This window comes from Hypanus sabinus, chromosome 8 (assembly GCF_030144855.1).
Source record: "Hypanus sabinus isolate sHypSab1 chromosome 8, sHypSab1.hap1, whole genome shotgun sequence".
Taxonomy (NCBI): Eukaryota; Metazoa; Chordata; class Chondrichthyes; order Myliobatiformes; family Dasyatidae; genus Hypanus; species Hypanus sabinus.
The window spans coordinates 149,710,073-149,737,749 of NC_082713.1; the positions used below are offsets into that span (position 1 = coordinate 149,710,073).

Consider the following 27,677-nt stretch of genomic DNA (forward strand, 5'->3'; position numbering starts at 1 on the left):
TTTAAGTGTAATATACCTTTAAAAAAATTTCATATATAAATGCAAAAAAGATGACGTTTCAAAAGCAAAGACTTATGGGAAGAAGAAAGGACATTTTGAAAAAGCCATCTTCCAAAATATAACTGTAAATTCAACAATCTATTAAAAAAGTTTAATAATAAAAAAAATACCAAAATAGGATTAAAAAAGATTCAATAAACACTACAATATATATAAAAAAAAACTAAAAAAATTCAAAGCATTCGTCCCATTTCTAAGTACAGGCAAACAAATAAATGTTTATAAAAAGCAAAGTCTTATGGGAAGAAGAAACGACATCTTGAAAAAAAATAAATCATTATTACAAGATATAAATGTATATATCTGAAACAGAAAAAAGAAAAAAAATATTGTAAAAGTTAAGAAAGCATCCATAAAACAGTGATAATAGTAAAAAATAAGAACCAGACCCGTAGAACGGGATAGAAAATTATAACCCAACTTCGTAGGTTACTTAAAATGAAATGGCACCCTCCCTCCGAGGAATCTTCAACATGACACATAGTTCAAGTTGCACTAGAAGATCTATATTCTTCAACAAATTCTTCGCTTCTTCCGGGGTTTTGAAAAATTGCTGACTGTTGTCGTTCAACGTAATTCTGAGCTTCGCTGGATACATTAAAGCTTGTTTAAGTCCAATCAAATGAATCTCTGCCATCACTGGTTTAAAAGCGATTCTTGATCTCATTACATCGTATGAATAATCTTCAACAATTCGAAATGAATTGGTGTTATAAGAAATCATACCTTTTTTATGAGCTAATCGAATTAAAAGCTCTTTCTCCCAAGGATAATGAAGGCGAACAATCACCGCTCGTGGTTTATCAGACAGAGCCGAAAATCTCGTAACTCTGTGAGCACGATCGATAACAGGTTTAGATTGCAAACCTTCAGCACTGAAAGTTTCCCATAGTAATTTAGAGAAAAATTCAGTTAAATCACCGGACTCAACTTTTTCGGGAAACCCGATGATTCGCAAATTCTGTCTGCGAGATCGATTTTCGAGATCAGTAATTTTAAACTTATACTGATCCATAGTTTTAGCATTCGACTCTACCTTCTTCTCCAGCGCTTCAGTTGTACGTACTTTTTCACAAATTGATTTTTCAAGAGTCGCGATCTTATCTTCATGCCGCTGAATGTCTGATGCCTGCGATTGAAGTTTAATTTCAAGCGATCTATCAGCTTCTTCAAGTTCGGATATTTTCTTGGTAAGTTTATTTTCCAAACTTGTCAGTCTGCTTCCCAATCTACCATCTAATCTGCCTTCCAGACCCGCAAGTTTAGTATCCAGTTTAGCGTCCAAAAGAGTAGAAATTGCGTCGATGGATAAAGGATCCTTAGACGATTTCTTGCTTGTAGCCATTTTAAGTTTGACAAAATTAGATCAAATATTATTTTAGGAAGAAAAAGTTAATCAAAAGTATCAACCCATGTGATTAAATTCGAAAAGATTTAATTAAGGGGTGATTATAGTTGAAAAAATGAAGAGCGCCTAAAAGGCAGATGTTTACGTCGCCATCTTGAAACTCCACCCCTCCTTAAATCTGATTCTGAGCAATTTGATTACAGAGGGCTCATTATAGAGGCATGAAATGGTGTTTGATTCTCAAATCATTCTCCAGACACTTGCTTGGAATAAATATCCATGAGATTATGATTAACAAAAGACGAAAGGGGGAATTTTGAACATAGAACAGTGCAGCACAGGAACAGATATTTCAGCCCACAGTATTGTGCCAAAATAATTAAACTAGTAATGTAATGCCTCACTAAACTCATTCCTTCTACCTACACTATGTCCCTATCCCACCATTATCTGTACATTCATGTTCCTATTTAAAAGCATCTAAAATGTATTTGTTTCCCAATCTCTCCTGACAGTGCATTCCAGGATCTCACCAACCTGTGAGTGTGTGTGGCGGCGAGATGGGCTGGGAGTCTTGCTCCACACATCTCCTTTGAACTTGCATGCTCTCACCTTGAATGCATTCCCTCTAGGGCATATTCTGTTTTATAATGTTTTTATCTGCAACTGCAAGCAACCTGTTTATCAGAAATCATTCTAGAATTTTAACCACAGATGGAGATTTAGAAAGCTATTTTCTACAAATATTGTTGTGAAATGCTACCTTTTGAAGTGTGAGATATTGTCTATTCAAAAGCAGCTGGATCGTGCTTGACTTAGCCCACTATTTGTGTTCACCTTTCTTGGGATGCCTGCAGCCACCATCTTTTGTAGTGTTATTTCCAATGTGGCCTCATTACTGCAACAATTTTGCAAAATATTTTCTGCAATCATTGGAATTCTTTGCTACAGGAAGCTATAGAGGCTAAGTCTTTGGATATATTTAAGGCAGAGGTTGATAGATTCTTGATTAGTCAGAGCATGAAAGGATATGGGGGAGGGGGAAGGGAGGAGACTGGGGCTGAGGAAAATTGGATCAGCCATGATAAAATGGTGGAGCAGACTTGATGGGCCAAAGGGCCTAATTCTGCTCCTATATCTTATGGTCTTTGCCACTTTCACTGTAATTACACTTCCATTTAATTCTGTAAATTATCTATGGGCTATATCCTGCTCATGGCTGTCCAGGAGTTCTGTAGGAAACCAGAGTTTAGCCACAATGTGTATTTCAGGCTTACACTTTGTTTTAGGTAGCGTGGAAATGCAGGAAGAGCATGATGCGAGATATGGACACATCTGACTTCTTGCTTTGTTTTTGGACGTGGAGCCACTTCGTTTTAGCGGGATTACTGCCTTGAATGAAAATGGTGTATCTACTCCATTGGCTTAGGGCATGCTAGTACAAGAGGTCTGAATTGACTTTGAGCTCCAGCAGGTTCTGAAGCTCAAAATCAAACATCCCCAGGACATCTTCAAGAGCAATGCAATAAAAGGCAGCATCCATCATTAAGGACCCACATCACTCAGGACATGGCCTCTTCTCATCAGGGAGGAGGTACAGGAGCCTGAAGACATACACAAAACAATTCAGGAATAGCTTCTTCACTTCTGCCGTCAGATTTCAGAACTGACATTTACTGCCGCATATCAAAAAAAATTCACGACATATGCCAGTGATATTAAACCTGATTCTGGTATCTAAGCAGCAGGATGCAAGTGCAAAGTCCTGAAACATTGATATGTCGACTGCATCTATTCAGTGATTCTGTATTGAAGCCGTCAGTTTGATCGCTCAATGATTACTGTTGGACTTGCACGCAATTACAAATCACACTATGTCAGAAGTCCTGCAGAGGTCTTTGTGTGTGCCGTTATAAGCTATTTTGTGCTGTATGTACATTTAATAATTAAATTGCTCATTTTGAGAGTAGCTGTAATATAACAGTTCACATAGTGTAAATTATTTGGGGGAGGGGCATGGTGCTCAAGTTGAACTATGAAGAGCTAGGGATGATAAAATATCTTTAAGAAAATGATAGCAAAGGCTGTAACTTAACCAGATTAACAGATTTAGGAAAAGCTGATTTTGAGAAGCTAAGAATAGAACTTGTGAAGATAAAATAGGTAACATTATTGACAACCAAATGAACCATTTAAAATAGTGGTTCCCAGAGTGCAGGAAAAATGCATTCTTCCAAAATAAAACTGCTAACTAGCCCCTTGTGAGATTCTGTGAATGAATAAAGGCACAAGGGAAAAACTAAGGGTAAGGAAAGAGACTTGCATTAATTTATAGACAAAAGGGAACAATTACGAGCAACAAAAAGGTGTACATTAAGTAAACAAACAATAATGAAGTCATGGATGAAGAAGATGGAGGAAGCTATTTGTCCTTTCGGTCTTGCTCCACCATTCACTGAATTTGTCTCGTCAATCTGCTTCCGTGTTTCTCCCCATATCCCCCGATCGCTTTGGCTTTAAAATTATATCTAACTTCTCCCTGAATATATTGGTCTCCCGCTTTCTGTGTTAGAGAATTATGCAGTGGTTCATTTCTCTCTGAAGTAATTTCTAACTTCAGTTTTAAATGCATATCTTGCATCTGAAGGCTGTGATTCCAGGTTCTGGACTTCCTGGACAATTCCAACCATTTGCCCCACATACCTTCTGTCTAGTCCTATTAGAACTGAAAAGATTTATTAGGACCCACTCCCCATTTTAACCCAACTACTTTATGACAAGTGAATGGTTAAAATCTGCAGAATCACCTTTCCAGTCATGTAACAACGGTTTTTATTTTGCTGTATCAACTACCTCTGTTCCAAAGTGCATCCACTGAAAGCCAATTGCTGTATAAAATAAGGTAGTCACACTCAAATTGGAACAAGCAGACAAAAGCATAATACAGTGCAATTCTTGCACCCTGAGAACTTTAGTGTCAAACCAGCAGATTTTCAGGCTATTTAATGTTACTCCCACTGGTACACAAATGCATTTTTATCTCACTATTTTACACTTTACAAATCAATATGATAAATGTTGTAGTAAATACTGTAAATTTAAAGAGAGTGGGAAATTCACAAGCAGTCCTACTCCAACACCAAGCTCTGGCCATACATCACACTTGCATTCTGAATCTCTGGCTCACAATATGCCTCCTTACTGAATATATTGACCGTGACTGTAAATGTTTTGCACTTTTTTCTTTTGTTTGTTTTATTATGATTGAAGTTTACTTTTGAATTAAAAATATTATAAACCAATGAATGAGTTAAATGCTTAAGCAATCAGTATTTATGAACAAATTGAAGGTGGAAAATTGGAGATTTTCCTGTGCAGGAAAAAATCTAAAATGGATGCATAAAGGAAAGGAAGCAGAAGTTAATTACTTGGTCTTGTAGTAGGTGCCTTGCAGGTACTGCTAGGGAAGGTAGTGGGGAAAATGATAGCGGCATTTAGATAGGCACATGAACAGGAACAGAGGGATATGGAACATATAAGATTATGAGAGGCAATGATCGTGTGGATAGTCAGAGGCTTTTTCCCAGGGCTGCAATAGCTGCCACAAGAGGACACAGCTTTAAGGTGCTGGGGAGTAGGTGCAGAGGAGCTGTCAGGGGTAAGTTTTTTACGCAGGGCGTAGTGAGTGCATGGATGGGCTGCTGGCAACAGTGGTGGAGGCGGATACGATAGGGTCTTTTAAGAGAATTTTGGATAGGTACGTGGAGCTTAGAAAAATAGAGGGCTATGGATAAGCCTAGTAATTTCTGAGGTAGGGACATGTTTGGCACAACTTTGTGGGTGAAGGGCCTGTATTGTGCTGTATGTTTTCTATGTTTCTGTGTGCAGGCAGATGGGATTAATTTGGCATAATTTTTTAGCAGATACATAGTGGGCTTGATGACCTGTTATTTGGATGTACTTTTCTATGTTCAAGAATTCACTGCAGATCTGTTTGGTATTTTCTTGTCTGACAGGCTCAGAATCTCAAACCCATGTTTGTCATGGTTCTTCTGTTGCGAGGACTTATACACAGTCTCAACCAGGTTCTGTTTTACTGAAGCAAAGTTCTGACCAAACTAAGGAGTAGTCAGCTTCTAACATAGAAAAGCTGCTTATGTGATCTTCTGAATGATTGCCTGGAAGTTAGAGAAAGGTTTGATTGGATCATTTGGTAATTGCAAGAGAACTGAGATATAAGACCACACCAAAGTCTATGGGATGCCCCAAAAATAGGGCTGAGTTGGAAAATTTCCATTAATTGAGTTTAATACAAAACAGCATATTGCAATAATAATTTTTTTGTTTATCTTTTTGTTAGCGTATTTTACTGACTTGACTCACGATTAAAATAATGTACCATGAGAAAATTTATGCTTTAATGAGCTTTGTATTTCCATCTGACTATGCCTCTGCCAACTAGCATTCCATCTTTGAAATAGTCCAAACATCTATTTTCTGATGTTTAAAAATGGAACCAGTTCTTTTATTGCGAAAGCCAACTTGCGCAGAAACTAAGGAAAAGTTAGGTGAAATCAGTAATATAATGTAAGAAGATTGTGATGTCCCAAACTCCTCTCCTCTAATTTTGAATAAAAAATGGATATTTCATTCTGGAGCAGTTCAGCATGCTAGCCCTTTTTGAAGAAATCCTCCAGCATTTTCTTTCATCACAGAAGCCAATCTTTAGCTAATTCACTTCACTCTGCATAATATGAAGAACTGACTGAAAGCACTGCATATAACAAAGCCTGTGATCGCAAGCAACATTCTGACTGTAGCAGTGAAGATCTGTTTTCCAGGATCTGTGTGTCCACCCATGCTGTTCCCATACAAACATACCACTGGTATCTACTTGGGTATATTCTATTAAGAAGACGCTGACAAATTCAGTCTAGCTAGTAATATAACATCAGTCACCTCTCATTCAACGCTAAAGAATAGAATGCATCTTCTTACCAATGTCCTGCTGAATAATGCACTGTTTGGATTTTACCAGGACTCTCAAATTTGGAGATTATCACAACCTTCTGAACATGGCTCAAATAACTGATCTCCTGAGGTGAAATAACAGTGACTTTCCTTAACATAAAGGCAATATTTGTTCATGTGTGGCTTTAGAAACTCTTGTAAAATTGAAAGTAATGAACAATAAGGAGTGGCAATCATGCCTTGCACCAAGATGTTCATCTTATTCCCAAGCTGTTGCTGCAGTAGTAGTTTGGTCATTGTCCTAAATCCAGTCATCATCAACTGTTTCCTCATAGCCTTCCTTCCATCAAGTGACCAGAAATTGAGCTGTTTGCTGCTGATTCTTCAATGATCCGTTCCATGAAGCAATCTATGCCTTCAGTCACCAAGATGTAAACAGTTTTCTGGCAATGGTTGATTAGTCATCTGTAATATTCATATCACAAGCTTCAGAGGCAGCTTGACCATCTACCCTTAACAATCAAATACGTTCCAATTGCCTAGTCAACCCCCAGTCACCCCACTCCTCCCCATCAATGTCCTGAAGATCACCATTGACCAAAAACTCAGCCAGACCAATCATGCAAATACAGTCGCGACAAGATCACCAGAGTCTGGATAATTTACAGCAAGTGGCTCAACTAATGGCATCCAACAGACTTCCTTGCATTTGCAAGACACAAGTCAGTGGTATATTGGAAAATTATGCACTTGCCAGGGTGTGTACAGCTTCAACAATCTGCTGGATACTGAAACTAAATGGTAATCTTTGCAGAGATGTACAGATCATGAGAAATTAATAATTAAAAAAGCAAGTTCTTAGAAATAGTGATTCAATACTTGGGGTTTCTGAGTTTATAACAGTAGTTTCTTAAGTAAATACTTAACCCATCACACTTTTTGTGTACAAGTAAAACTGTTTATTTTTACTTATTTTGTTTTGGCTTTTAAATACTCAGTTAAGTATGTAAGATTCTGAAGTGATTGCTTGACTGTTGAGATGATTCATTTCACTGAGGAATTTAGAACTAAGCAAACAGAGACTCAAGATAAAGTGTCAGAGACATTTTGGATGATGTCAGGATGAAATTCGTCATTTGTAAGATTGTGAATACTTGGAATTTTCTACATGGGAGATCTGATGATGCTTGGTTAAATGTTTTTAAAGATGAGATAAATAATGCTGTGGTATGAAAGGGATATGGCAGGAAAGTGTTCAAGAGAAAAGACTATTTGTAATCTCAACAAAAGGTTAAACGAGATTGAAAAGTTGTATGACCTCTTGCTATATTCCCTTTTCTGTTAATTTTACATTGCTGAAAGGATGATGTCATTTATTCTCTGGAATCCTGTACTAAAATTAAGATCTTCTGGTGGTGTTTGGAATCTAAAAAAGCTTATTTGTTTTTACTGCAAGGATCTTGTGACTCATATGTCTACAAATTGGAATATAATACAATCAATAGACAATAGACAGTAGGTGCAGGAGTAAGCCATTTGGCCCTTCTGGCCAGCACCGCCGTTCACTGTGATCATGGCTGATCATACACAATCAGTACCCCGTTCCTGCCCTCTCCCCGTATCCCTTGACCCCGCTATCTATAAGAGCTCTATCTAACTCTCTCTTGAATGCATCCAGAGACTTGGCCTCCACTGCTTTCTGGGGCAGAGCATTCCACATATCCACCATCCTCTGGGTGAAAAAGTTTCTCTGCATCTCTGTTCTAGATGGCCTACCCCTTAATCTTAAACTGTGGCCTCTAGTTCTGGACTCACCCATCAGCGGGAACATGCTTCCTGACTCCAGTGTGTCCAATCCCATAATAATCTTATGTTTCAATCAGATCCACTCTCATTCTTCTAAATTCCAGTGTATACAAGCCCAGTCGCTCCAGTCTTTCAATATATGACAGTCCCGCCTTTCCGGGAATTAACCTTGTGAACAGCACAGTTGACTTACTGTTCAAAATTGCTGAACTAGTGTGTTTTAAAAGTAATGTAATCTGCTTTGTCGGTAGCTTTAAACAAGAATAAGAGTCACCCAGTCAATCTCTCAGGCCAGTTCCATTTGGCCTCAGCACTATTTTCCACTCTCTCTCAGACTGTGTAGTTAAATGTCTGTCATTCTTTTCTTTGAATAGAAGCAGTAGCTCCTAGAGTTAAAATTCCAATGTTTTATAATTCCATGAGATGTTTTTCCTCATTTTCATCTGAAATGGGTGACCAATGAAACTATTCTGAAACTTGTCTTCGAGTTCTAGATATCTTCAATAAGAGAAACATTTCCTCAGCATCTTGTTCCCCTCAGAATCTCAATGTATTAACCTTTTGTGCAGTGTCTTCAATCTTCCTTCATGCATATACCACTTCATCCCAGGAATCAACACACAAAACCTTTTCTGCTGTGCCTTCAGTGTAAGCACATCCTTCTTTGTATATGGAGACAAAGGTATACAGTACTGCATCAGTATTCTCATCAACATCCTGAAAGTCCTGATCCAACTATGTGAACACTATCCCCAAGAAAGCACACCAGCACCCCTACTTGGTAAGCTAAGGAAATTTGAATGTCCCTATTGACCCTTTCCAATTTTAATAAGAACGTTATGGAAAACACCCTGTCTGAATGGATCAGAGCTTGGAATGGCAACTATCCAGCCCAAGACCATGAGATCAAAATCCCAAGCTGCTTATCCATGTCTGTTAACTGATGCTGACAACCCCTTTGGATGGGCCACGTGAAAAGATGGAGATGGTCACACCATCAGTAGGGACTACACAACAGGAAATGATGGGCGGAAGTTTCCAAAGCCCGGCCACGCTTCTGCTGGGCAATGCTTCAGAAATCACTCTCCAAAAAAAAATGAACAATATTACAATATTAATAGGCTACTGATCATTACCATATGGCACAAGGTGGTTAGTCACAGTTAATTGGGTAACGTGAATTAGCGCTGAAGAAATAGTCTGCAGTTAGTAGCTCAAGATCTGATTCTACTTTGTTGCCTCAACACCTGCTAGTTCCTTGTTTTGTTTCTTCACAATGCTTTGTTTGGCTTTATTCTTTGGGCTTGTGCCAGACGGAAGTAATGGAGCTTGTAGCTTATGCAAATCTAGGTGAGGATTGTCCTGTACATGTTCTTTAGTTGATCCTTGCTCATAGTGGGGTTAGTCAACCTTTGCAAATAAGGTGACTGATGATTACAAGAATTCCAAATGTTACTTTTGTCTCTACCCTTGCTTCTTGCTCAACTCTCCCACAAACCCACAGGGTGTGTTAGGCAGCGCACACAAAATACTGGAGGAACTCAGCAGACCGGGGAAGACTGCCAAAGGGTGTTAGCCTGGAATATTGACTGTACTTTTTAACATAGATGCTGCCTGGCCTGCTGAGTTCCTCCAGCGTTTTTTGTGTGTTGCATGGATTTCCAGTATGCAGATTGTCTCTTGTTTGGATGTGTTGGACAGTAGCTTTTCATTTTAAAAAAATTAGTGATTTTAGTCTCTGCTCAGGGGAAAAAAAAAATTGAAGTTGTTTTCTACTCTGTATATTTGGGTTGAAATTGCTTCATTATTTTATCTCCATGCTGCTATGGGATCTGCAGAAAGTTCCATATGGTTAAAGGCCGTTTCTTTCCAGTGCTGCTTTTTGAGGGTCAGGCTTATGTTTGCCAGGTGCTTTGTCACAGTTCTCAAGTCTGCACATCAGATGATTAGCAATATCAAGTAACTTCTGGCTTTCATGATGCCTATCCTCTATTGACATTAGCTCGAACCAGCCAATCATCAGAGATATATATAAAATAAGCTCTTCGGAATTAAAAGAATTCATTTTTGAATGAAAGTATCATGTGTGAATCTTGAATACAGAATGGTTACTCTCTTTCGCATGAATGTGATTGTTGGACCTGATGAATCATACATGTGTGACCACTTTGGTAGCAGCAGTGAATGCCTTGCTTAAAAGCAAAGCCTGGATCATCTGAGCTTCCACAACCAAATTGAGACACTATTTCCGCTTGAGCTGTTTGGAAGTTGAGATACCTGCTATTACCTCTTCTGCACAGTAGTGGGATCTGTGCTACCAATTCTCAGCTGGTGATACTGGCCTCCTGGCTCTGTGCACAGCCTAGCTAAAGATAGAAGATTGCAGTTTGGTCTCACAGTCTTTCTAAGAAGAAGGCCAGGTATTTCCAGCCACATTCAAATCAGCCTGCTCTTGTGGGCCATCCCGTTGTGGTCCCAACTAAGTTCACTGGAGCAGAACTGGAGAACAATCTGACCTTCTGAAGAGTTGGCGCACAGTGTGCCCAGGCCTACTGCAGTCCCCTCTGCTATAGCTTCTCTCTGCAGACAGGAATTCTGATGTAGTGATCAGGAGCCTGAATTTGATGTGTTAAGGTAATAAGAAATGACGTGTTAATTATAGTTAAATCTATGCTCTGGATTGAGAGATAACGATCAAACATCCTGTTTATGCCTCAATAAGCTTTGCGTAAGAAACTCACAGGATGTTAAACGCTCCCTTCCTGTCTGCACTGGCTATTCCTTGGTTGTTCACAGTCTCACAAGTATTTAATGAACAAAAGTATGTGTGCATATTGTGGCCCATATATATGTGTGTATATTAATTATATGCATACAATTAATAATTTGGGTAAATATAATAATTTTCCGTATAGAATTTTAATATCCATCTTAAACATGCAAAGTTGTCTGAACTGTAGAAGGATAAACAATTATAGCTTCATCATGTTGCACTTGGAATCCTCAAGGATTTTGTTGCATCAATCTTAAAGCTTTCCTGAAGTTTGCCATTTTTTTCAACATTTCAAACTATGGAAGTTGAGTATCAATATAGGTCATGTAATTCTCTTAATTTGTTCTTTAGATTCCACTTAATTAAGATGATTAGATTATAAACAATCTTTCCATATTTCTGTTTTACAATTTAAATTCTTTCCTTTACCTACTGTTTGTTTTGCAAGTGTCCTCGGCCATTAGTGGAGGAAAATAAGTGATTTATTCAGTGTGATCACTTGTACTATTATTTCTTCCCTCATGCTAAATTAATTAAAAATCTGCCATTAATTAATGTGACTGGCTTAAATTATTAAACTTGGCAATTTTTCATGATTTAAAAAAAATATCCTTTTTATTCCAGATGGATGGATGAAAGTATGATCCAGGATATCACCCCCAAACTGATTGGAGACCGACCAAACACATACACTTATACAAAAGCACTTGCGGAGTACGTGGTCCAGCAAGAGGGTGAGGATTTAAATATCGCCATTATCAGACCTTCCATTGTTGGAGCAAGTTGGCAGGAGCCATTTCCAGTAAGTAATTTTACTTTAATCCAATATATTTTAACAGGATCCTGCTACTATTTTAGCTGTGAGCCAAGAGGGCAGATTATATTTTTAATCTTACTACTTAATCTTTTTGATGGACAAAAGGAGGGAACCATTCAGCTGTATGGACCTGAGAGCAGAGATGCATCAAAGTATGCATGAGTGTTTTTATTTGTTCAGAGTTCATTCTTAATTCATCCCTACTATCATGCCCAAAAGAGCACATGAACTTCCTTGGAGTCCACTAGGGTGCTAAAGATAAGAGGATAGCTGCCTATTATTGTAACCTGTGAGATGCACGATCAAAGAGCCCTTGTGAATATGTGAGCCTTGAGCTTGTGCTTTATAATAAGGATCATTGAGAACAAGTTAAAGTGGAAACCAAACACTAGAGAAGACATTGATTGGTGAAAGAGATAAAGAGCTAGAGAAGGGGGAATCTGATAAAAGGAGAGAAGACCATAGAAAAAAGGGAAGGTGGAGGAACATCAGAGGGGCTGGTAAGGAAATAAGGTGAGAGAAGGAAACAGGAAAAAGGAATAGTGAAGGGGAATACTAGAAGTTCAAGAAATTGGTGTTCATGCCATCAGGTTGGAGACTACCCAGACAGAATATAAGGTGTTGCTCCTCCAATCCGAACATGGCCTCATGAAATACCTGAATGCACCTAGTCCATTTTCTGGCTGTCCTCCCATGGCCTTGGTAGCTAAAAATGAAGAGAGTACATAAATATTTATCTGGGTCTGATTACCACTGTTAAATGCTTTTAAAGTCATGGTTATAAATTGTCATACTCATTTGATACTTAGAAACCTGAATTATTTTAAACTTTCAACATAGGTTTTCCCTTTAATTTTTAATTTGCTGAATCAATTTGTTTTAATAGTTTATAACATTTTCAAAATATTTGTTTCTTGTTTACAATGCTTGATATGTCTATAATCTGACATCCTATTACTGAATTAGTAGATTGTGCAAGCTTGTCTGTAAAAAGAAACACGAAAAAAATATCTTGCTGAATATAGTTAGCTGCAACTGTAAAATCATGAATTAAATAAAAAAAACTAATGTTGACTGTTCTAATTGAATAGGGTTGGATCGACAATTTCAATGGACCAAGTGGGCTTTTCATTGCTGTATGTAAAGATTTCTTATTTCTGTTTTAATCAGTACATAAACCTTTATTAGATACTGAATATGTAAGCAAGAAAAATAAAGATTGTTGATATTCCTGGGTTCCTCATACCCATATGGTAAAGTGAAACAGCATTCCCAAAGTGCAGGTCACAAATTCGGTTTTGGGATTAACTCTGTGTCACATTCTAAGCCACTTAGATAGCTTGGCCAAGCATAACGTAGGCTAGTCTACTGCCAGTACTGAGCATGTTCTGAGAAATAAGATACATTTCTCCTGTGTGAACCTCAATCTGCCACTGAAACTGCTGTAGATCCTCTAGATGTCATGACAGAAGGAAATTACATTGCCGACTTTTCCAAAGTCCCCTTTGCATAGATGCATAACATCTGGGGGGAGGGGAAGCACAAGATGGAAATTGCCCCTCCTTTTTTGTTAACACTGTTTTACATTCATGTGTAGTGTTACTCCCACAGGATAGCACTGTCCTTGGCCAAATCAAAGGTGGTGATGAATCAGCATAAAGGAGGAAACTTAAAAATATGACTGAGTGGTGCCACAACAACCTGTCACTCAATGTCCACAAGACCATGGAGCTGATTATTGACTTTCAGGAAGAGGAAACTGGAAGTGTATGAACCAGTCCTCATTGGGGAATCAGAGATGCAGAGTGTCAGCAACTTCAAATTCCTCGGTGTTATAGTTTCAAAGGCTCTGGGTCCCAAACATGAGGGCCATTACAAGGAAAGCATAGCAGTAACCCCTATAGAAGTTTGCGACGATTCTGCACGTCACCTGAAATTTGACGAACTTCTATAGATGTATGGTGGCATGTATATTAAATGGTTGCATCATGGCCTTTTATGGAAATATCAATGCCGTGGAATGGAAACGCCTACAAGTAGTGGATACAGCCCAGTCCATCATGGGTAAAGCCTTCCCCACCAGTGAACTCATCTACATAGATTAAGCCATTTATTTTGTCTATGTTTCTTAATCTGCACTGTTACAGGTTCCTACTCCTTGGTCTCATCTCCCCACCATCACCTTCTGTGATCAGTCAGGCAAATCTCTGCTGCAGTTTTTACTGCCTTTCCAATGTCTTTCTCAAGACCTCCCCAACCCTGTAATTGTTAATTAGACAAGCTGCAGTAAGTACATCAAGGACGGAGCAGCACTGAGCAGGTCCCCTCAGGATACAGATACTTTCTGCAAATACTCTTGTTTGCTAAGGATCTCACATGACTACTAGCTCCTGTTGGCAACAGTTCTGGCACAAAACATGAGCTCTGCCAAACACTGCATATTTACTTGATTTTTTTTTAAAATATTCAATCAGTACTTTTAATTTAATGAACTAATTAGTTCATTATTTAATAAAATAAGGGATTTGCCACCTTTCTGTTTAAACCATTTATCAAGTATGAAGAGCAAAATAACTCTTCAAACAGTAACATGCCTGTGTGACAGATTATTCTTAGTTCTGATATTCCCCTGGATCTGGTTCCCAGAGTTACTCTCTCCAACACCTTTTCATATTGAGGCATGGTTTGAAAGTAAAGGTCACTTTACGAAATGAATTCAAAATGACTTTAACACTCACAATGTTCTTTTTATTGTCACACAGGCAGGTAAAGGGATTCTTCGTACGATGAGAGCAACCAACAATGCCGTGGCTGATTTGATTCCTGTTGATGTAGTTGTTAACCTCACACTTGCAGCTGGCTGGTATACAGCAGTTCACAGGTGAGAGATTTGTATCCTCAGCACTGTATGTTACATACATCACTGTGTGGTCTCTGTAAGGCTATGCCTCTCATCACTCGTCAAAATATTCTCAAAAATAAAAGCAGGAATTGCACTTTTGTAGGATGTTTAATTATTCTCACCCCTTTCTGACTTAGTGTCTGTTGGGAGAAAACTGGCTTCTAGCCTGCAACAATTGACACTAATTTGTTATTTAGGGCACACTCAACTAATAGAAGTGAAAGAAGACAGAACAATGAAATTCTTGACCGAGATCGCCATTTTAACCGGTTCAAATGGATATTTCTCTTTACCCTTTGTGTTGAAATTGCGTATTCTTTATAACAGGTCCACAAACACAAAATATGCCAAAAGTGACAAGTGTTCCCTAATTCTTTGCTCTTTTAAATTGTACAGTTCAATTTCCACTCATCCTTTTCTGCAAACATTATTTTTGTATCTTCCTTCATGTATAGAGGTAGCTCTGCCAAGGCGTAGAGCATTGTCCGTCCTAAACTGCCTTTCCCAGACTACTGCAGTATGACAGGCAAACATATTACGGAAGTGCTGGGATTCGAATCTAGCAATACTGAAGGCAAAGTAATGTCAGGGTGGGAAGTTTGCAGTTTGGAAGGAAACTGGCAAGTAGCGACGCTCCAATACATTCACTGTCCTTCATCTCTCAGTAGAGGCAGTGGGTGCGAGCTGAGCTTTTAAGGAGGTTTGAGCTGCTGGAGGGCACATTTGAGATGTTTTACACTAGTTATGCTGCTCCACTGCTGTAGACGTGGAGGGGGTATCCATACAGCCTGCTTTCTCCTGAATAGTGCTGGATAATTTTTTGTTTTATAAAGTGATGGAATATGTACAAGAGCGTAAAAAGAAATCGGGTAGCGAAAGTAAACATTAGTCCCTTACAAGATTAGTAATGAAAAGAAGGAAATGGTAAAACATGAAGCAATATTTTTTCAGTCTTCAGAGTGGAAAACTTGAGCAGCATCAATCTAAGAAGCATAAAGGGCAAGAGGCAAAAAGAAACTTAAAGCAATCATCACAAAAGAAAGTTCAAAGATCACACATGTGAGACCAAACATTGACAGATCCACAGGATCTAATGACCTATATCTTGTGATTCTAAAAGGAATAGCTGCTGAATATTTTGGATGTATTAGTTGTAAGCTTTTCAAACTTCCTGGATTCTGTACATGCCTAAAGGAAGGAGGGATCAACTAACCTAGCATCCATTGTCAGGAAAATGCTGAAAGGTTTTATGAAGAGAGTAGTATGAGGAGAATTGGAAGATAATAATTAAACAGAATCAACGTAGCTGCATGAAAAGGAAAGCGTGTTTAACGTACTTACCGAATTACTTTGAGTATGTAAGTAGCAACACTCATTGAGCTGAAAAAGTAGTTGTATCAGTTGTTTTCCAAAAGGCATTCATTGAGGTGCCACCTAATAGGCTCCTCTATTGGAGAAGGAATGAGAGTGCTGGGGTAATATATTAACATGTGTAAGGTGGTTTGACCATCTAAAAAAAAAAGCAGGATCAGAATAAATTGAGGTTTATTTTTGAGGATAATTTGATACAAGTCACAGATTTGTATCTGACAAGGGCCGGGCCAGGATGTCTGCTCAGATGTCAGACCACAGATCAATGTAGACAAAGTCTGGAGGCCCCCTTATGGTCAGCAAGTTGTTGGTGGGTTCTGGTATTGGAGTTGCATGCAGGCAGGAACAACAACGTCCGATGGCCACCTGCATTCACAAATTGGTGAGACCAAAGTTCATGGACCTGTCATCAGTGAGTCTGGAGTTCAGGGCATGGTGTTCAATGCTTGGCAGTTCTTGGGGTCATTGTTGAGGTCCAAGTGTCAAATCCAAAGTTCAGATGTCAAGGCACATTGACGGGAGCTCCAAGTCCTCTTGGAGGACTCTTCAAGTCCTCTGGGGTAGTCGAAAACCTAATGTCTGCATGTCAGAGTGAATCTGACTCTGCTGGAGTCTAGAGACCGAAGAAGGTGGCCTGTCTTGGGGTTAGAGGACTGTGTGTGGTTGGAGGCGAAAATGGGGTTTGTGCTTTTGTTATTTTGTTGATTGTTAGCTTCTATTTTGTTATTCTATGTTGTTCTATTCAGCATTGTGGTTATGCTATGTTGGCTCCAGACTATGTGGCGACTCTTGTGGGCTGCCCTCAGCATAGCCTTGGGTGTGTTGGCAAATGATGCATTTCACTGTATATTTTGATATACATGTGATAAGTAAAGTTGTATCTTGAATCATTATTCTGGCATTTAAAATAATATGTGCTTTTCTTTGTATCGATATGGGAATCCTCACAATTCTCTGCATTATATTGCTTCTTTACCTCAAATAACATGCGTCCCTTGCAGACTTGTCTTCAGGCAGTCTTTCAAGATTGGGAAGACTAAGCTTTAGTGGCTCCTAAAGTAGCTGATGAGGCCATTGTGAGACAGATGGCTGGATTTGAGGCTTTCAATTCTAAGCTGAATGCTGCTTCTTTTTAACCAGCTGAGAGTCGGAGTTTCTGGTGAACCATTTTAGGATGTTGTTTTTCTTGGCATTTAGCACACCAATGACTTTTTTCTGTCTCTTTGGTAATTTCTTCCCATAACAGGATTTGGAATAGAGTTTGTTTGAGACATATGAACAACATAACTGGTCCAATAGAGCTAACATCACTTCCCATATTTGGATGTTACCAAACTTCCATCCAATACCCACCATCCCTTCATTAAAGTCACTAATAAAAGTTGTAAATAGCTAAATCATAGTTTCTCAGCAGTACAAGATTAAGCTCATTATATTTTAGGCAGGAATCCAACCTTTGAAAAGTAGTTTCCATAACCAGTAACATTATATTTTCCATTTCACTTTTAAAGTATATTTGTACTTTACAGTTACATTTTAATTCTCTTAAGATTTTAATAAATGCTTAGTTTCTTTCCTCAGAGTTGTGAATCTTTGCAATACACAGCTCAGGAGAACTCTGAATGTTGTCATTAAATATTTTCAAATCTGAACTAGAAGGGATTTTTTTGGATTATATGGAAGCCCGGGTTTATCCAGGAGATTAGGAGGAAAGTAGATTTGATACCAGCAATCAATCAGCTGTGATCTTATTCAGAGAGCTCAATGGGCCATCTCTGCTTTTGTTTGCAATGTTGTTTGTTCTAATCACATTTTAGATTTGTGCTTTTAAATGGTAGGAAGGCTTTGGAGGGGGCGGGGTAGGGGGTGACTCATTCATAATTTACTCTGCAATCCGCTGTTGCAGTCTGTTCTCATTTCTGTGATCGTAGGTTTCTGGTCAGTTGTCACACCCAGAATATTGATGAAAGGACTTTGATCAGTGATGGTTTCTCAAACTCTGCAAGTAAAGGAAAAGTGTGAATTCTTGTTTTGCCTTAAGAACTGTATGCTGTTTGCTGTTGTACGGTCTTCCAGAACATGTCCAAGTACTATATCCATCTGAAGAAGGATAAAGGGTGGAAATGATAATTGAATCTGAAAGAAAGGGGCAGAAGGGGACTGGCAACTAGAGAAGAGAAAGGGTAAGGAATGGAGAGAAAACGAATAGGAGTGTAGCTGGGCAAAGAAATGTTGAATGAAAGGAAGGAGTTAACAAAGGAGTGGGAAATGAACAGGAATGGAAGACCAGAAAACTGCCTCAACTGCAGTCAAATGGAGTGAGTTTACCTAGGCCTATGATTTCCTGTTTTTTTTAAATGTGGATATGCCTTACCTTGAACGTAATTCTTTGATTTGTTATTCAGTTAAAAGGGGTGGATAATGCTGGCATGAACTATGCAAGTTCTGTGTAAGTTATACAACCCAACTATAATTATACTATGGAAATACCACTAATAGTTTCTGATGTGATGAGGACTCTGTATGAATATTGAATACATAGGGAGAGTGGGCAGAGAGGAGCAACTTGAATGTAGAAAGTACATTTTACAGTACTGAACAAGGAAGAAGATAGAAGAGCTAAATGCACTGTCGTGAGTTAACTTTTGTTTGTTTTCCCTTACTGAGAACAACAAATGGAGACTATCCAATTTGGGTGTCACTGCAGAGCAGTTATAGCCCCTATTGTTCTACAGTTAGTGTTGTAGATGGTTTACAGAGATCGCAGTGCTTCTTTCAGATGAATAGCTTTATTGGTTACACAGTTCTAGCTTCATCTAATGTTAAAGCTCATCAATCTAAATATTGTTTCTTTTCCACTATAGATGCTGCTTAGCCTGTCAACTATTTCTTGCATTTTCACTTTTTTTATTCCAAACCTCATAAATGTTTAATTAATCTTGCTGTGCTTTTTTTCCAGACCAAAAATTACCCTTATTTACAATTGTACCACAGGAGGTATCAACCCTTTTCATTGGGGAGAGATTGGTAAGATTGAATTTTAAAAAAGTAATAAAAGCTACATTCAAGAGTTATACTGATACATATGATTTGTGTGTGGCTGAAAACCACATAAGATCAAGTAAATTGCTTGTCTTTTATTATTAAAGCTGCAATATATCAAAATATTTCAAAGTGAAAGGCATTTTCAAATATAAAGTATGTTTACTAAATCAACATCTGGAGAGAAATGTTTTTATTAGTGTTCAGAGATGAGAAAGTTATTTAGCTCAGAGGGTGGTGAATCTGGAATTTATTGCTACAGACATCTGTAGTGGCCAGAATTATTGGATATATTTAAAGTGGAGGTTCTTAATTAGTAAGGGCATCAAAGGTTACTGGGGCTGAGAGGAATAATAAATCAGCCATGACGGAATGGCAGAGCAGACTCAATAGGCTGAATGGCCTGAATTAAGCTCCAGTGTCTGATGGTCTGAATGCCAGAGTAGTCTTTTACAGCAGACCTCAACCCCCCCCCCGCCCACACTTATTAGCCAATGTACAAAGCAGTTTTAACACATTACATGCAGTGATCTATGAACAATATATGACATAGCATTTTTCATACCTGCAGAAACTCAGATAAAGCCTCCCACACATGAGGCAAGAGAAAAAGATTTTCACTCTATTTCAGTAGACTGCTTATTTAGTCTTAGTATCACAAGCCATCAAACTTTAAAACTCCTCCCTCGGAGTGTCAGACACTCTGTGTCAATAGGCTGGTCCTGGACTTATTTCCACTTGGCATGATTAACTTATTATTTAATTATTTATGGTTTTATATTGCTATATTTCTTCACTATTCTTGGTTGGTGCGGTTGTAACAAAACCCAGTTTCCCTCAGGATCAGTAAAGTATGTCTGTCTGTCTGTAACAAAGTTCTCTAATGATCGTGGTTAGGGCAAATCATAAACACGAAATTGTGCAGGTGCTAGAAATCCAGAGTAGCACCCAAAATGCTGGAGGAACTCAGCAGGCAAGGGAGCATCTATGGAAATCAATGAACAGTTGACTTTTTAGGCCAAGAGCCTGACCTGATGAAGAAACGCCATAGATACTGCCTGATCAGCTGAGTTCCTCTAGCATTTTGTGTGTTGCTATAGTTAGGGTAATTTATTTTTAATAGTTTAATTCTCATTCACAAATAGAAACTCAGTGTTTTTGGAGCCTCTGTGAAATTTAATGTAAAACTAAGGAATCTAGATAACAAATCAATCATATCAAAGTTCAAAGTAAATTTATTATCAAAGTACGTCTATGTCACCATATACAACCCTGAGATTCATTTTCTAGTGGCATACTCAGTAAATTCAATAACTATAATAGAATGAATGAAAGACTACACCAACAGGGTGGACAACCAAAGTGCAAAAGACAACAAACTATGCAAATACAAAAAGGAAAAAAAGATAATAAATAATAAGTAATAAATATTGAGAACCTGAGATGAAAAAAGTGAGTTTGTATGTTGTGCGAGCAGTTCATTGATGGGGGCAAGTGAAAATGAGTGAAGTTATCCCCTCTGTTTCAAGAGCCTAATGGTTGAGGGATGATACCTGTTCCTGAATCTGGTGTTATGGATTCAGAGGCTCCTGTACCACCCTCCTGATGGCAGCAGCAAGAAGAGATCATGACGCTGGGGATCCCTGATGATGGATACTGCTTTCTTGCAACATCGTTCGATGTAGATGTGCTCAATGGCAGGGAAGGCTTTACCCGTGATGGACTGGGACATTTTCACTGCATTTAAAAGGATTTTCTGTTCAAAGGCATTGATGTTTCCATACCAGGCTGTGATGCAGCCAGTCAGTATACTCTTCACCACACACCTATAGAAGTTTGTCAAAGTATTAGATTTTGTGCTGAATCTCTGCAAACTCTTAAAGAAGTAGAGGTGCTGATGTGATTTTATGTGCGGGACAGGTTCTCTGAGGAATTTTTGTTGCTGACCTTCTCCTTTGGTATCTTTCTCCTGAAGTCAATAATCAGCTCTCTGGCCTTGCTAACATTGAGTAAGAGGTTGTTGTTGTGGCATCAATCAGCCAGATTTTCAGACTCTCTGCTATATGCTGATTCAACACATTTGATTTGGCCTATGACAATGGTGTCATCAGCAAACTTAAATATACCATTAGAGCTGTGCTCAGCCACACACAAGTGTAAAGCGAGTAAAGCAGGGGGCTAAGCACACAGCCTTGTGTGCACTTGTGCTGATGGAAATCATGGAGGAGATCTTGGTGCCAATCTAAACTGACTGGGTCTGCAAGTGAGGAAATCGAAGATCCAATTGCACAAGGAGGTATTGAGGCCAAAGTTTTGAAGCTTATTGATTAATTTTGAGGGGTTTATAGTATTGAATGCCATGCTGTAGTTGATGAAGGATATCTCTGCTGTTCGGATGCTCCATTAAGCTGGTGTCTACTGTGGCCCTGTTATGCCATTAGGGAAATTGGAGTGAATCAAAGTTGCTTCACGGGCAGGAGTTGATATGATTTATCATCAACCTTTTTAAACACTTCATCACTGTGGATGCAAGTGCTACTGAACAACTGTCATTGAGACAGCTTATCATTTTCTTCTCAGACGCCAGTACAATTGAAGCCTCAGACTGCTGAAGTGAGAGGTTAAAGATCTCAGCAGGCAGTTGATCAGCACAGGTCTTTAGTACTCGGGACAGGTACCCCATATGGGCCGGATGCTTTCCATGGTTCACTCTCCATTAAGGATGCTCTCACATCAGCCTGACAGACTGGAATCACAGGGTTATCAGGAGTTATGGGAGTTTGTGATGGTTGCTCCATGTTTTGACAGTTAAAACGAGCATAGAAGACGAGAGAATCTGCAGATGCTGGAAATCCAAGCAACACACACACACAAAATGCTGGAGGATCTCAGCAGGCCAAGCAGCATCTGTGGAAAAGAGTAATCAGTTGACGTTTTGCACCGAGATCCTTCTGCAGGACTGGAGAAAAAAAGATAAGAACTCATCTGGAAGTGAAGCTCTGTTGCTATGTCACTTGATTTCAGGGGCAGAAAATCATTTGAAAAAGATGGAAATACTTAATGCCTATTCTTTACTCTGCAGATATGCAGTGTTCAAAAGATGTACACATTTTGCTTAATAACAGTGTGACATAGTTCATCATATTTTCCCTCAATGGTAAGAAATACTCAAACTAGCTGTCAGTACGCACTCTGGATCAAAATAAAACATGGTGGAATTTGCCATTGCCTGCAGAAGGCTCCAAAAGGATTGAAGTATTGTTTCTTTATTCTTAAAATTTGATAACACCTGGAGTGAGAATTTCCAGTGACAAGTCAGTCCAGCCTTAAGTCCTGATGAAGGGTCTCAGACTGAAATGTCGACTGCTTACTCTTTTCCATAGATGCTTTCCTGGGCTGCTGAGTTCCTCCAGCATTTTGTGTGTGTTGCTAGGATTACCAGCATCTGCAGATTTTCTCTTATTGGTGGTCTGGCCTTAATGCTGTTGTAGATGTCCATTTCCTCTTGCAGACATGAAAGCTTTTGGAATCTGGGAGAATGCTCAGGTTTGTCAGGGTCATTATTACTTGGGCAACTGGAACGCTTGCTATGTTTGCAGTAGACTTTGAAGCAGTGAAATCGGGTTTGGCAGCTGCAAATTTATAAGTTTATTACAGGAATTTGTGCTGTGTTGAGTCATTTGTCCTAATGCTTGTAATTGGCAAAAGAGCATAGATATTGAATTACTTCACACTATTTATTTCAGAGCAACAGAATCCAAGATAGATCAATAAAGGACTGCGATTTTTTTCTGATTTAATCAGTCATTTCAGGCTGCTCCACTGTCAACAAACACTACAGCGAGTGCAAAATCAGAGGTGCAGAGTAACTTGGGAGTCCTTGTGCAGGCTTAGGTGGTGGTAAGGAAAGCAAATGCAATGTTAGCATTTATTTTGAGAGGACTAGAAAATAACAAGGATGCAATGTTAAGGCTTTTTTAAGACATTAGACTGCAGTTTGAGTGTTGAGAGCAGTTATAGGCCCCTTATCAAACTTCAAAGTAAATTTTATTATCAAAGTACAAATATGTCACCAATTGCATCCTTAAGATACATTTTTCTGTGGGCATACTCAGCAAATCTAAAGAATAGTAACTATAACAGGATCAATTAAAGATCAACCAGAGTGCAGAAGACGACAAACTGCAAATGCAAAAATAAATAAATAGCAATAAATAATAAGAACATGAGATAATAAGATAATCTGTAAAGTGAGATTATTGGTTGTCAGGATACCTCAATGGATGGGTAACTGAGTGTAATTAAATCCTTTTGTTCAAGAGCCTGGTGGTTGTGAGGTAGTAACTGTCCTGGTGGTGCAAGTCCTGAAGCTCTTGTACCTCTACCTGTTGGCAGCAGTGGGGAAAAAAACAACAAGGCCTGGGTTGTGAGGATCTCTGATGATGGATGTTTCGTTCCTCGGACAGCATCTCATGAAGATGTGCTCAATGGATGGGAAGGTTTTACACGTGATATACTGGGTCAAAATCCTTTTGTAAGATTTTCCATACCAGGCAATAATGCATCTTCTCTACATACCTGTAGAAGTTTGTTGGAGTTTTAGGTGTCATGCCAAACCTCTGCACATTCCTGAGGAGGTAGAGACGAGGTAATCCTTTCTTTGCAAATTACACTTGCGTGCTGGATCCAGGATAGGTTCTCTGAAATGGTAACACCTAGGAATTTAAAGTCGTAAACTCTCTCCACCTCTGATCCTTCAATAAGGATAGGCTCGTGGACCTCTCCGTAAGTCTGCAATCGGTTCCTTGATCTTGCTGACATTGAGTAAGAAGCTGTTGTTATGATACCACTCAGTAAAATATTCAATCTCCCTGTATGCTGATTCATCATCACCTTTGATTTGGTCCACAATCATGGTGTCTTCAGCAAAATGGAATATGGTATTGGAGCTGTGCTTAGTCACACAGAAAAGATATGCTGGCATTGGAGAAGGTGCGAGGAGTTTCACAGGAATGATTTCAGGAATTAAAGTAATATATGTGGATCATTTGATGGCTCTGGGCCTTTAAACGCTGGAGTTTATAAGAATGAGGATGATATTTCATTGAAACCTAACGAATCTTTAAAGACCGAGTGTGGATGTGGAGAGGATGTTTCCTATAGGGTCTGTGTGTGTAGAAGACTTTGCTCTGATTTATCGTATTTTACTGTAAAAAATTCCATCATCAATTTACTGTGAGAGTCTTTAGATTAGATTAGATTCAACTTTATTGTCAATGTGCCGAGTACAGATACAAAGCCAATGAAATGCAAAGAATAGTGTTATTCACAAAATAACTGCAAATTTAAAGTAGGTACTACAGCACGCAAATATAAAAGTATTGAGACAGTACAGTATGGGTGCAATACTGCTTAGCGCTGTGATGTGAAGTTCAGCATGGTTACAGCCTCAGGGAAGAAGCTCTTTCTGTGCCTGCTGGTGTAGGAGCGGAGGCTCCTGTAGCACCTACCGGATGGGAGGAGAGTAAGAAGTCCACTGTTAGGGTGAGATGCATCCTTGATGATGCTTTTCGCCCTGCCCAGGCAGCGTTTATGGTAGATGTTCTCAATGGTCGGCAATTGGCTGCCAATAATCTGGGCAGTGTTCACCACCCGCTGGAGTGCTTTGCGGTCCAATACAGGACAATTGCCATACCACACTGAGATGGTGAGTATGCTCTCAATGGTACAGTGGTAAAAGTCCATCAATATCCTGGAACAGAGGTGAGCTTTCTTGATGCTCCACAGGATCCTTTTTGATCAGGATGGAGGCGTTCAGGGACCTGGTGAGATCCTCGGAAGTATGGACACCAAGGAATTTAAAGCTTGATACACACCCCACTACAGCTCCGTTGACGTAGATGGGGATGTGAATGCAGCTCATAGCATGTCTGAAGTCCACAATGATCTCCTTGGTCTTCTAGGTGTTAAGGGCCAGGTTGTTGTCGGCACACCGCGCAGCCAGATACTGGACCTGTTGGGGAACAGAAATAAAGGCACAGACTTGGTATAAGGATAACCCTTCAGTATGTGATCACAGGGAGCCATTATTTTACGTCAAGTTACTACTTAAATTCATACAGTAAATTTTGGGCAGTGGCCAACAGCTGAACATATTTGGTCAGTGATTTCAAGAAGTACTTATAACATATCAACAACTCTACCAATGTTACAGCGCGATACACAAAATCAGAATTGCATGTCTACAGTCAGTTCCTCTTAGCTAGACAGTCTCAGACAAAGCTTGACCTTTATCACTGGCATGATCTATTGCTAGCTTGCACATGCATGGCAGCGTCAACATCTTATCCTGTCACCCTCATGACCCAAGTCTTGAATTAAATTTTGTTGTCAAGCTTGGTTAGCTAAATATTGCTCATAATTTAATTTTCCTTTTAAGTTTTCTTCCACGGGGTGATTCTGGGAACAGTGGGCACAGCCTCAGATTAGAGGGACATAGATTTGGAATAGAGACAAGGAAGAACTTCTTTAGCCAGAGGGTAGTGAATCTGGATTTCAGTGCCATGGATGACTCTGGAGGCTAAGTCGTTGAGTATATTTAAATGGACGTTGATAGGTTCTCGATTAGTCAGGATGTCAAAAGTTACGGGGAGAAGGCAGGAGAATGAGGTTCAGAGAGATAATAAATTAGCTGTGATGGAATGGAGGAGCAGACTTGATGGGCTGAAAGGCCTAATTCTGCTCCTGTGTCTTATGGTTTAATGGTAATTAACAGTGTATTGAATATTCGGCCACAATGTTCTCAGTCCTCATGCCAGTAAACTTTAGTTTGTGCTTGTCATCCTGCTGACATTATTTTCCATTTTGTAGCACTTTATACCCCAAGTGTGAGATACTTATGTTCATTGTTTTCCATGGACACCTGTTCATCACTACCAGCCAGCCATATTTGAAATCATTGCTATTTAAAAGGGCAGCCATAACTTCTGCAGGAAGCTCTTCAAAAAATTTTGAAGACACAGCTCAACAGAAAGACTCTAATTGGACAGGCAGTTACTTTACCAACCCCATCCATTACTCTAATTGGACAGGCAGTTACTTTACCAACCCCATCCATTACTCTAATTGGACTGGCAATTTCCTTGCCACCCCATCCCTTCTAGGGAGCGCATTATCTGGCTGCTTGTCCTCCCTTGCACCAAGAAGATCTCTTCACATTTGACCTTCAGAACTTCCATATCTGTTGCTCACAAAGCCTCAGGGTACATTCCCTTGTCTGTTTGTTTTCTGTGTTGCATGGTTAATGCGTTTGCTGATAATAGAGCAGCCCCTTATATTGGCTGTAACCCACACAGTCTGGCAACTGGACAAACAGCCAGCAGTCTTTGATATTGCCATTATGGCACTGTTTCGTAAGGCAGCATTTTCCATTTCAAATGGAACAGTGTGTTTTAATGATATATCAGTGTATCCAATATCTAGATCAGTGGTATTATAGATGTCATTAACATTTCTTTCTTGTCCATCACTTATTTATCTATTGCATGTACTGATCATCAACAATTGGAACAGTGTAATATAGATGATCATGAGATTTTTCTTTAAGTCTTTTGATTAATAAAAGTACCCAAGCCATACAATTATCCATTAGCTTAAATGATAGTTTTTTTTCCCTGTTTTTTTTCCCCATTCTCTGCTTAATATACTGCTTCAAAACAAAGTGTTTTTTTTTAAATGACGTGGAGAACAGTTTGACTTGTGTGCAAACATTACAATGTTGTCTGAAAGTTTAATCTAGACTTCTAGAGCAACACAGAAAATGCAGGAGAAACAGCAGGGGAGGCATCGTTTATGGAAATGAACAGTCAGCATTTTGGGCTGAGATCCTTAATCAGGTTTCATTTATATTCCCAACCTGGGATCCGTGCGCTCCTCTGATAATGGAAGGTTTCTTTATAGACTGTAGTCAAAAGAAATAACTGCTGCTGAAGTACAATAGATAGTTTTATCAATCCCTTCACTATGCAATCACTGATGTGAAGAGGAAAATGAGAAGTCCAGCCAGTAAAGCCATGAGATCATATCAATGAAGTCTAATGTAGTAACTGAAATTACTCTTCATCTTTATTCCAGTGCAGCCTCTCTGATTTTATCTTTAATTTACTAGGAAAAAAGGCAAAAAAAATTCAAGCAATAACCTTGGTTTGTACGGACAGTTTTTTTTTGCCTGTTTACAGAACAAAAGCATCACTGGAAAAGACATTGTCCTAAAGAACTAGCGGTGAGCTGCTTTCTTGAAAGATTGCAAGCATGTCTGGTGAATGTGCTCCTATTTGCATAAAGCCAATACAGAGTGGTTAAATTGCTGGGTTCCTGTCAGGAGTGCAGTGAAACTGCCAGTGGCATTTTGAAAGGTACAAAGTGGTAAAGCACAGATTAAATTAGATGCAGAACATGCTTAAATATAGGAAAGAAGCGATCGCATACATAATGTGGTTAAGTATGGTGCTTGTGGTTAAGATGGTGCTACCGAACGTGTGTGATAGCTTCCTGTTGGTCAAAAAGATAAGAAATCTCACTGAAACAT

The 27,677-nt window shown here is 39.0% G+C and overlaps 1 protein-coding gene across 4 annotated transcripts in view; it reads left to right on the forward strand.

The window, feature by feature from the left end:
- si:dkey-97m3.1 (fatty acyl-CoA reductase 1) overlaps nucleotides 1-27,677 on the forward strand; it is a 162,498-nt gene that overhangs the window by 117,892 nt on the left and 16,929 nt on the right. For all 4 annotated transcript variants that reach the window (XM_059978235.1, XM_059978236.1, XM_059978237.1 and 1 more), the window contains exons 5-8: nucleotides 11,583-11,760; nucleotides 12,867-12,911; nucleotides 14,538-14,656; nucleotides 19,008-19,075. In XM_059978235.1, coding sequence (XP_059834218.1) covers nucleotides 11,583-11,760; nucleotides 12,867-12,911; nucleotides 14,538-14,656; nucleotides 19,008-19,075 — 410 coding nt within the window. The remainder of the gene's footprint in view (nucleotides 1-11,582; nucleotides 11,761-12,866; nucleotides 12,912-14,537; nucleotides 14,657-19,007; nucleotides 19,076-27,677) is intronic.